Consider the following 12518-nt stretch of genomic DNA (forward strand, 5'->3'; position numbering starts at 1 on the left):
TTTTATGGCTTAAAGTTTAATAATATCTGGACTAGTAATATTTCCCAATAATGCCACTGAAACTTCATACTTATTCATAGGGTATTAGAAAAATTTCCTCATTATTAAATTCAGTCATTTCACAAAAGGTGAACTTTAAATCATAGTCCAAGTCCTGGACTTATAAATGTGGCTGTTGCCTTCATCTACCATCACAATGGCTTTGTGAACAAGGATGCAGTCAATGAGGAAACACCAGATCCAGAAACTGAACCGGTCAATTGTGCTGTGATTCCATAATTGCCTTATTTCTATGACCAGCCAGACTAAGACACTGTAGTCAGAGACCAACTGATCTCACCTGAAATTCTCTTGCCTGCCTCATATCCTATTACCACTGCTGGAGATTCGTTAGTAAATCTATCAATGAATACTTGATATTTATTGAAACAGTTTTGACTACTTTTAGCATCTGAATCATATAAATCCAAAATATTTGAGGTCCTCTACAGAGTTCTATATACACTAAAGACTAAATAATATCAATTTTAATGAATGTTTCTAAAGCAGGAAGAAAAAAGATCGGCTTCTTTATCATTTATATCACTAAGAGGTTATGGGAACACAACTTTCAGTAAACAGCTCATGGTCCAAGTTTATCAGTGAAGTGAATGGAACTGATTCCTAACTTTGTCTTGACTTCTATGGGAAGTTTCTAGGCTATCTATGTACCCAAGCTTAAAATTTGACCTTTAATTGCTTGAATAAGTGTTTTTGGTTTTGCTTTGTTCCCTTATCTATGATTTAGAAAACTTGTGTTAATGGAACTGAGTAATCATAGCCACAGCTGGTCATAAAAGATTAAATTCAAAATTTCCTTAGATAGGAAAATAATAGTATCTAAATGAGGATACATGTGGAATACATACATATACATCTGTTTCACACAGAAAGCTTTCTGTAAAAACAAAAAACAAAAAACTAAAGCAACCAGTGCTGTATATTATGTAAACTCACAAAGTGTACTTTATACACAAACATGAAGCATAAATTAAAGAGGACAACAGCAAAACACTTTAAATATAAAAGAATTTGCACGTATTTTTGTTAAATAAGAATAAATAATTTCATCACACAAATTCACATACCAGTTGCAAAAACAATAAATTATTATTTTTTCAGTGCTGCAACTTTGTAAAATTTTGTTTGTGATTAATCCCTTAATTCTTAGTTTAATGGGATAAAACTGTTTCCACAGGAAGGCAAAGGAAGCTGAATTTACTGAATAAACTAAATTGAGTTCTTCTATTCTCGAAGAAATATATGCTATTGTATGATGGGCTTTCTTTTTACTGAGTGAAATTTACTCTAGAGAATTAATTTTTGTACATGGAATTAGATTCTTACCAACCTTTGCATTTTCAGAAAACGTTTTGAAGAAGAACCCCTGGGATTATGAATTTTAGATTTTTTTTTTTTTTAATTCAAGAAGCAGTTATGGAAAGAAAAAAGACTTAGTCCAAAGTCAAACTGAGTTGGATTATATTGAGTTATGGAGAATTTTTCCTTCATTTGTCAATTTTTAAAGATCTTTTGAATATCTCCATTTTTCTAAATTTCAGTTCTCAGTCTATATCACTTTTGTTTAGACATACATTAATCAATCTATTGATAGTAATAAAAAAATTCTATAGAAAACTCCATAAGAGCATGGGATAGTGATTTGTTTGATCTAAATTCTCTGAGATTATTTCAATGAAAAGTGATAACCCTTTATTTTTAGAGAAAAAATAATATGAAAGATTGATAATTTTAGACATTTATAAATGATCACTTTGTTGTTGTTGTTGTTATGTGCCATCGAGTCGGGTCCGACCCATAGCGACCCTGTACAGGGTTTCCGAGGGTGTAAATCTTTACGGGAGTAGAAAGCCTCATCTTTCTCCTGCGGAGCGGCTGGTAGTTTCGAACCGCTGACCTTAAGGTTCGCAGCCCGATTCGTAACCACTACGCTACCAGAGCTAGCATAGAGAAATAAAGGATATAAAAAATGTCAGTGTCCAATTATGATTTTTACAGCCATTACATTGTTTTCACATTTGAATATTGGATTAGGATTCTTTTCAAAATAGATAAAACTGAATATTGACCCCTCAATGAATATTGTTTGCATAGCCAAATGGTTGAGGTGATTTGTTTGTTTTGTTTGTATGGTTCTTTTCTAACTGATTTGATTACTTTTGCTTCTTGCCCTTGGTGACTGGTGACTTCTCATAAAATATAGGTTTTCATTCATGGATAGGCCTCATTTCTCTGATAATTTATTTTTAAAAATGGTCACATTTAAGCAAAGACAGCTGATGAAAATGATTAGTTTTATAAAACAGTTATTTACAAAATAATATTTTAAGAAAATATCTAAAACAGTGAGACATCAGTTCTCTTGACTCACTAAATTAAAATGCAATGTGGAAAACTCAATTACCTAAATTTTTTATATTAAAACATCTTATAATAAAATTAACTATCAGAGCTTAATGTAACTTAAACAATGGTTCCCTAATATTCTTAAATGTAAAATTTTAACAATAGGCATCTTTGGTATGATTTTTATAAAATTTTATAAAAATAATTGACTTTGTGGTATTTCACAAGGAAAACCACCACCACCACCAACAACAACAACCAAATGAAATACTTTAAATTTCCTGAAATACAGGATGAGGGGATTCAGTTTACTGTCTAAATAGAGATTTTTATGTAGATGATTGTAAACAAAATTTCATGTCTATTCAATTTTATAATTTACCTAAACAGATTACGGAAGTAAAAGTAACAAACTTCTGGAAAACCATCACATTTGGCACTTAAACACTTACTGGTCCAACCAAGTGCTTTGCAACTGGGGGAAAAAATAGTACAATATCAATATAATTGCTTAGTTTTTTAACAAAAAACTTTAAAAGGAATTATTGCCTATGATGTGGAAACAGTCTTGTTAATATTAATAATAACCACTTCTAGATATGGCTATCAAGTGACCTTTAATATTCCTATTAAACTAAGTCAACAAAAAGTACAAAAAATTGTAAGTCTTGCAGAACCTTTGAACAAAGCAAGCAAAAGCAAACATATTTTAAAGGCTTGCTGGTAAGAGGTATACCAGTGTTGAAGGTGTTGAATATGATAGAGAATTCTTTGCTGTGTGTTTTGTACATATATTACACATTGTGAGATATCACATGGGAATCTAGAAAGAGAAAGCAGGTGTGAAAATAGAAATTGAAAACACAGTGAACTATGTTGCTGTTTTCTTATTTTAAATGCTAACACAAGAAAACTACTTTGTATACTCTTAAGTGTTGAAAACATACACACCCACAACACTATGTCTATATCTTAATTATGCATTAATTTGGCTGTCTGCCTGAAAAATGCAGGCACTCAATGGGTTTAAATATTTAGATATGCTGAGATCCTCTTTCTACTGACAATTTCTCAGAAGATACTTGTTGTCAAATATGATGTTTCACTAAAAGTTTTTCTCCTAGAGTCAGAAAAAGGTGCTCTGGTAGCATAGTGGTTACAAGTTGGGCTGCTAACCTAAAAGTCAGCAGTTCAAAACTACCAGCCATTCCATGGGAAAAAGATGAGGCTTTCTACTCCCTTAAAAGATTACAGCCTCAGAAATACTAAACAGGAACACTATGAGTTGGAACCAACTCCATGGCTCACAACTACCACCACCACCATAGTCGGAAAGTGTACTAAGCCTTGTTAAAACAGCAGCAAGTTCTTAATTTCCAGTAAAACATCCACAGCTCTTTCTGGAAACTAAAGTTGAAATAGCTGCAGACCTACTTTGGTCAAACACTTTTTTATAGAAATATACTATTTTAATAGAACCAAGTGATATAAAGTGACATAACAGGGGAGAATGTATTTACAAACAGTAAAAATGAGCCACTGTGTATCAGGGGTGAAAATGGTCATGATGTCTATAAAGACATTCTGTAAGAGGTAGGTGACAAGGGGAGACTGTTCTGCCATCTTCCAATATCTCCTGATTCTACATTCATCAGTATTTATTCATTTGTGTAGGTTCAGAGGACTCCATAACTCTCAAGTCTCATTGTATACAAGGTCAACATTGTCACATGAAGTAGTGTCCATCCTCATTTGGTCGCAGAGAGCAGATTCTGCCCATAATTCGACTCTTGTTGATACTGACACTGAAGCAAGATGTTCTGTGCTTTGGGTAGACCTTTTTGTTCATCACGGCAATATCAGTGATTGATTATCCAGTTATCATTGTGCACAAGCTGTAAATGCAGGCTAACATTTCTTTAGCAAACATTGTTTAAATGCAGAAGGCCTCTGAGAGAGAAGACATCCCTTGGCTAACTTTCGGTTTCCGTCCTGGCACTGCACCGTCCTGGTGTGCCAGCCTGTGTCACAGGTCCTAGAACAGGCGAGCCATGGGCCTGTCACCCACTGCAGCTGTGATGTGTGTGATCCCACTTTATTGCTGCCATGGTTGGTGACAGAGTTGACTTTTTGTGTCAACTTCTTGGGAACAAAAAAACTGTAACGGACATCTAATGCTTTAGTTGGGTCTGTTGCAAGAATCTGTACTATTAAAATTTCCTTTGTGGCTGAGTAACCCATTCCATGCAAGAAGTCATCCCTATTGCTCCAACCACTGTAGTTCATGACGGTTCCGTTGATGTCAATGATCGTTTCTGAAGTGGAGATCATGTACTTTCCATTGATAAGGTACTCACCATTTTTCTTTTTCAGGGCTAAGTAGGCAGTGAATCTGGTCTGGTCTTTGGCTTTGAACTGTCGGACTTTAATGTGGGTTGCCCCTTCTGGAATCCTCACAACATCTGTGTAACCCTTACTGGAAGTAGAAAGACCCACAGATGAGAGAAATGGAATGAGAAAGAGAAGCAAAATAAACAAACACTTAACAAATGAGTAAATAAATAGACAACCTCACAAAGTCTTATCATATCCTAATACCAAATCTTAATGAATTTCAGGCAGTTAATTTAAAATTCTCTTTTAAATGAATTGTCTTAGGACAAAATTACATTAGGATAAAACCCTATACAAGGTCACCATGAGTCAGAGCTGATTTGAAGGCACATCATAACAGCAACAGCAATCCTGTTGTATACAGCTTTGCTGAGCTCAAACAGGATGATAGCAACATTCCCTTATTTTAAAAATTCATGAAACTTCAAAGATTTATGAAAATACTACTAATACACTATACACTTAAAAAAATAGCCAAAGACAAGTATTTCTGCAATCTATGCTTTTGTTGTAGTTAGTTGCCGTTGAGTCAGCTATAACTCAAGGAGATTTTACGTATATCAGAATGAATCATTGTCCAGTCCTATGCCATGTTCATGTTTGAGTCCAATGTTTTGGCTATTGTTATCTATCTGTCTCATTGAAGGTTTCTATCTTTTTTGCCTAGTCTCTACTTTACCTACCATGATTCATAAACCTATGAAAAATGCTGTGGCAGAAATGCTAATTAAGTACCAAGGAACTAAGCAATCAAGAGTTACTTTTTGCTAAACTCTTTGATTTTGTAGGTAGTTCTATAATATGGTTTCAGTATGCTTCACTTTTTAAATTATTTAAATAGAAATACTATTACTTGTAGACTTTAACTGTTAAGTGTGTAGTTTAATTATTTGATTTCAAATTCTTACTCAAGGTAAGAAGTTATGGGATATCTGCTTCATACTCTAAAAATCCAAGTGTGTTCCCCTGAAATGGGGGAAGCATTCCCTCTGAAACGGGAAGAGGATTATCCACAAGGAAGCCCCCTGACCATTGGACATATGATGTATGAACAAAAAGTGAGCTTCTTACGATGAGAAAAGACAAGATGCAATGTTGAGAATGTTGCTTAGTTCTGTCCAATGCTAGTATATTAATGGTTACTGAACAGGACATTTCATTCTGCTGTCCGTAGGGTGCCACGAATTGGAGCTGACTAGATGGCAACTAACAACAAAAATTATAAAGTATTTTATAAACAGGGCAAGAGAAGTTTGTTCTGCACATACCTACTTTCATAGTCTAAGAAGAATGCTTGATCTGAAGCAATGCATTCATACATACACACTAGCATGTTCTCATTAAAGTGACTCTAGTGGGGAAGGTTCAAGAAAAGAAATGCAGAGCCAGGTAAGGAGATAGCATGAAGATGTCTATTCATCTGGGTATCCAGAGAAATCTTTCTGGGAGCTGACAGTTGACACAGACCTAAGAAAATTCTGGAGGAAATATTGCTGACCCATCTGTGAAGTATTTCAGACAGAGGAAAAACATACACAAAACCCCTGGAAGAGGGTGCCACTTGGAATATTTGAGGAGAATTTAGAATAGTGGGTGGCTGGAGAGAGTAAAATAAGGGAAAAAGGGTAAGTGACACAGAAGTGAGAAGTGGCCAAATCTTTTAGTGCTTTGTTACAAGTAACAAAAAAGAAGCATGGCAGGGAACTGGTTAAGTGCTCAGCTGCTAATGGAAAGGTCAGTAGTTCAAGTCTACCAGCCTCTCCATGGGAGAAAGATGTGGCAATCTACTTCCTTAAAAATTACAACCTTGACATACATAGTCCACAAAGATAGTATTCTACATCTTATGTTCATGAATAGACTGGAGTCTTAAAAGTGTACAAGCTGACATCTAAGGTACAACTATTGGTCTCTCCCTGCACAGAACAAAGGATAATAATAATAATAATAAATCAAAGACTCATGAAAATAATTCAGTCCAAAAGACCATATGAACCTGTCTTCAAGGCCCTGAGACCAGAACTAGATGGTGCCTGGTGATTATCACTAAACACTCTGCAAAGGATCACAATAGAGGGTTTTGGATAGAGTAGGGGAAATATGGAACAAAATTCAAAATCATTAAAAAAAAATCAGGTTTACTAGTCTGATAGAGACTACTCCAGAGACTATGACCCTTAGTCAACCTTCAAGCTTATAATTGACCTCACCCCCATGGGTCAACTTTAAGCCAAACATCAGACAGTCCTATGAGGTGAATACTGACACCAGAGAGGAATTAACTTCTTAGAACAATCAACCATGGAGGTCAAAAGGGTACCCTTTGCCAAGAAATGAAACTCAGAATGCAGGAAAGGATAGGAAAGAAGGATGAATGGAAATAGCAACACAGGGAGGACATAGGAAGATTGCTGTTGCATTGTAGGAGTTATAATCAATGTCATGAAACCAAGTGTGTGAATTGTTGAATGAAAAACAATTTGCTTTATAGACTTTCACTCAAATCACAATAAAAAGTTAAAGGAAAAAAATAGCGCTTTAGAAACCCTATATGGCAACTCTACTTTGTCCTATAAGGTTGCCATGAGTAGGAATTGACTGGATGGCAAAAGTTAAATTACAAAACCATCTGGCAATACTCTAAGGAAGAGTGAAGACTGAGGGAAACCATTAGAGGGCTCCTAACCAAGAATACCATAATCTGATTCTTGTAATAAAGGACTGACTCACTTTTCTTTGTGATGAGAGGTACCAGGGGACTAGTTATAGAGGGCTAAAGAAAAAGTCCAGGCAAAAGTCTACAATCAGATTCTGCATTCATGTTAGAAACAAACTGACAGAATTTGTTGATGAATGAATGTGGGATGTAAAAGAAAATGAGATATCAAAGATGATTCCAAATTTGGGGCTTAACCAATGGAAATACTTTATAACATTTTATTGAGATGAAGAAGATTGAGGGAGACTTGATTTAAGAATGGGGTCATATTTGCAAATAGTTTTGAACCTAATAAAATATTTTAACATGTTTTATATTATGTAATCCCCATCATAATAAGATCAGTCATAAGACACTTACTATCATTCCCCCTCTACTCTCAAGAAATCTTATGGTAAAGAATTCATAAGATCACATAACCCACTGTCATTGAGTCACCTCCAACTCATAGTAATCCCGTTGTAGTTGCTGCTGTTAAGTGTCGTTGAGTTGATTCCGACCCATAGCGACCCTCGATGGGGTTTCTAAGATTAAGTAAAACTTCCTCATAGGGCTTTCAAAGAAACAGATTGTCACATCTTTCCCCCAAGGAATGATTGAGAACCCTTTGGTTAGCAGCCAAGTGCTTTAACACTGCATCTTTAGGGTTCTTTTAAAGATCATATAATTAGTGAATTATAAAGCCACAGCTTGAATGAAAATATTCTGGCTGCAAACCAATTTTCTTTCTTCTAAATCATGTTGCTGTTTTAGTTAAGTATTGTCAAGTTGATTCCAACTCATAGCAACTCTGTTTAGGGTTTCTGAGGAAACACTGTTGGGTATGAACTGTAGACCTTGTGGTTAGCAGACCAGTGCTTATCCCACAAAGCAACACCATGACCCCTTTAATCATAATGTTGTTGATGTTGTTAAGTACTTTCAGGTAGGTTGTGACTCATAGCGACCCTTGATAGGGTTTCTAAACAGTGGCTGCTGGGTTTGAACTACTGATATTGTGGTTAGCAGTCCAGTGCTTAGCCTATAGCACCACACTAGGACTCCTAAATCATAATGTTGCTGTTGTTGTTGTTAGGTGCCATCAAGTCGGTACCGACCCATAGTGACCTTATTATGCACAGCAGAACGAAACATTGCCCGATCCTCACTATTGTTGCCACATTTGAGTCCATTGATGCTGCCACTTGGCCAATCCATCTAATTGGGGGTCTTCTTATTTTTCTCTGACCCTCCACCTTAGCAAACATGATATCCTTCTCCAGCGATCGTCTTACTGTGGCATTGTGGATTAATGCACCTGACTGCAAAGTCGTTTGAACTTCAAGGTCAGTGGTTCTAGCTCATCAGCTGCTCCTAGGAAACCCTATACAGGGTTGCTTTGGGTCGGCACTGACTCAACGGTACTTCACAACAACAACAAAATCATAATAGGTCAACAAAATTCATTTTTTGTATTTTACCTGATCATTTGCTCCACGTATTATCATCTTAGTCATACCACTTTGCAAGTGGTTATGCTACCAAATTATATAGATTGACACTGTAGCCTAAACATACAAAACATCATGAAGATGGTGCAGAAACAGGAAATGTTTTTTGTTTGTTATACATGAAATTGCTATAAGTTGGAACCAACTGACAACAACCAAAAATAACAAATGCAGCAAACCTCTTGCTATTATCATGGATTTCTTCATCTTTTAATGTGACATTAAATATCTGGAATGTAAAAGAAAATGAGGTGTCAAAGATTACTTCAAATTTTGTGCTCAATGGAAGGATTCAGTAGCAATCTACTGGTTGTCAGTCTTAATATTTTAAATTTAGGCATTTTTGACAGTGATTTATGGCTTTATCTAGGAAGAGTACTGAGCAAATAATATATAAATCATTACTGTTTTTAAAATAATTTTATTCTAGTCTTGTTCCTTAATTAATTTCTCTTTCTTTCTCTCTTCCCTCCCTTTTCCTTTCTTTTCCTTCTTTACAGGTTGGTCTGTGTATCCTATCCCTAAATTGTATAACTATGTATACAGTCCATAGGGATTGCTTCCATCACTCATCTGTCAGTTTGTCCTACTGCGGTGGTTTGTGTGTTGCTGTGATGCTGGAAGCTATGCCACCAGTATTTTAAATACCAGGAGAGTCATCCACAGTGAGCAGGTTTTAGCAGAGCTTCCAGGATAAAAGGTGATTATTAGGAAGAATGAGAAGCATATCACATCTGAAAGGTTAGTCACAAAACTCAGTGGAATACTGCTTGATACAGATGAATCCCTGCTGTTGGAAAGCACTCAGAAGACTGAAGAAAGCTGCATCTTTAAAGTAGAGATGACCTCAATGATGTGGATGGAGTAATGCTTTAGGGACCTTGATTTTCTGATAGGGCACAACTCAAAATGAGAAGAAAAAGCAACAAATATCCATTAATAATCAGAATTGGAAACCATAAAAAAATGGAATGTTTAAAAATTGATATTGTAGACATTACTGAGGTGAAATGGACTGTTACTGGGCATTTTGAATCAGCAATCATACTATGCCTGGAAAGACAAACTGAAAAGGAATAGCATCATATTTGTCACTAAAAAAGAGCATGTGAAGAACTATCTTAAAGTACAATACTATCTGTGATAAGATAATATCCATAGGCCTATATGGAAAGCCTGTTAATACCACTACTATTCAAATGCATGCACCAGCCAAAAGCCAATGATAATGCAAATGAAGAATTCTACCAACTTCTTTATCAGAATTTGATCAAACATGCAATCAACATGCATTGATAATTATTAGTGATTGGAATGCAAAATTTGGAAGCAAAGAGGAAGGAATAGTAGTTAGAAGAAAATATGACCTTGGTGATAGAACTGATGCTGGAGATTGCATGATAGAATTTTGCAAGACCAATGAACATAAAATGTGACTATATACATGAACTTCACCAGATGGAATAGAAAAGAACAAAACTGACTACATCTATAAGAAGAGACAATGGAGAAGCTCAGCATCATCAGTGAAACTAAGACCAGGGGCCAACTGTGAAACAATCAATTGATCATATGCTAATTCAGGCTGTAGATGAAGAAAATTAAAACAAGTCCACGAGAATCAAAATATGACTTAGAATTTATTCCACCTGAATTTAGGGAACATTTTAAGAACAGATTTGCTGTATTGGACAATAATGAAGCAAGACCAGAAGAGCTGTGGGATGGAATAATACACTAAGAAAGCAGAAGGTCACTAAAAAGACAGGAGAGAAAAAAATGACAAAAATGGATGTCAGAAGAGACTCTGAAACTTGCTCTTTTGCATAGAGAAGCTAAAGTGATTCGAAGAAATGATGAAGTAAAAGGGTTGAAAAGAAAATTTCAAAGGGTAGCTTGAGAAGACAAAGCCAAGTATTATAATGACATATGCCAAGACCTAGTGTTAGAAAACCAAAATGGAAGAATATCCTCATCATTTCTCAAGCTGAAAGAACTAAAGAAAAAGTTCAACTCTCAGCTTGCAATATTGAGGGATCCTATGGGCAAACTATTGAATGCTACAGGAAGCATCTAAAGAAGATGAAAAGAATATGCAGTTGCTGTACCAAAACCAACTGTTCGAAGTTCAGTCATTTCAAGACGTACCATATGATAAAGAACAGATAGTACTGGGAAAAGTCCAAGCTGCACCGAGGCATTACAAAAAAAAAAAAAAAAAAAACAACCCACAAAAAAGACTCCAGGAATTAATAGAATACACATGAAATCTTTCAACAAACTGATACAGAACTGAAGGCACTCACTCATCTATGCCAAGAAATTTGGAACACAGCCAGCTGGCCACTGATTAGAAGAGATTCATATTTGTGACCATTCCAAAGTTAGGTGACTCAATAGAATATGGAAATCATCAAACAACATCATTACTATTATATGCAAGTAAAATTTTGCTGAAGATTTTTCAAAATGGATACAGGAGTACATCAACAGGGAGCTACCAGAAATTCAAGATGGATTCAGACGAGGATATGAAACAAGGGATATAACTAACAACATAACATAGATCTCGGTTGAAAGCAGAGATGTCAGAAAGATGTTTATTTGTGCTTTATTGATTATGCACAGGCACTTGACTGTACAGATCCTACTAAACTATACATAAAATTGTGGAAAATGGATATTCCAAAACACTGAATTGTGCTCATGAAGAACCTGTACATAGTCCAAGAGGCAGTCGTTCAAACAGAACAAGAGGAGAGTGCTTTAAAATCAAGAAAGGCATGTGTCAGGGTTGTATTCTTTCACTGTATGTATTCAATATGAATGCTGAGTAAATAATCTCAGAAACTGGATTATATGGAGAAGAATGTGGCAACAAAATTGGAGGAAGCATCTTCAACAACTTGTGATATGCAGATGACACAACCTTGCTTGCTGGAAGTGAAGAGGACTTAAAAACTTACTGATAAGGATCAAAGACTACAACCTTCAATCTAGATTGTACCTCAATATAAAGAAGAGGGAATTTCTTGCAACTAGACCCACAAATAACATTAGGATTAACACAGAGATTAGATTGTACCTCATTGTAAAGATGATGAAAATCTTACAACTGGACATATAAATAACATTATGATTAACAGAGAGAAGGTTAAAGTTGTCAAAGACTGCATTTTGCATGGATTCACAATCAATGCTCATGGAATTGTATTGTATTAGACAACTCTCTTGAAAAACACCTCTTAAAGGTGTTAAAGAACAAAGTTATATGATGTGATTCTGTGTATGGGCTCTTGAACTTGGTCTAAAAAGCAAGAGGCAGAAAGGCAGGTATAGCTGGTGTGCTCTACTTGTCCCTTGCTCATTTCTCAATCTGCTCCTTTCACTGCCCTCTCAGCTGCCCATGTTACCTCCACCCATTTCTCTGGTCTCCTCCAGCAACAGCAGCATTGGTGAGGTCAGTTGAAGTAGGACTTTCAGGCATTTTAGTATTTTTTTTTTTTTTT

The 12518-nt window shown here is 35.6% G+C and overlaps 1 protein-coding gene across 1 annotated transcript in view; it reads right to left on the reverse strand.

Moving 5' to 3' along the window:
- Window positions 1–4264: 4264 nt before the first annotated feature.
- The window catches only part of ADAMTS5 (ADAM metallopeptidase with thrombospondin type 1 motif, 5), a 79377-nt gene continuing 71123 nt past the window's right edge, over window positions 4265–12518 (reverse strand). The window contains exon 8 of the mRNA XM_006872478.1: window positions 4265–4882. Within this exon, the coding sequence (XP_006872540.1) occupies window positions 4315–4882 (568 nt within the window). The 3' untranslated portion in view covers window positions 4265–4314. The remainder of the gene's footprint in view (window positions 4883–12518) is intronic.

The sequence above is a fragment of the Chrysochloris asiatica genome, unplaced genomic scaffold (assembly GCF_000296735.1).
Source record: "Chrysochloris asiatica unplaced genomic scaffold, ChrAsi1.0 scaffold00199, whole genome shotgun sequence".
NCBI classification, from domain to species: domain Eukaryota; kingdom Metazoa; phylum Chordata; class Mammalia; order Afrosoricida; family Chrysochloridae; genus Chrysochloris; species Chrysochloris asiatica.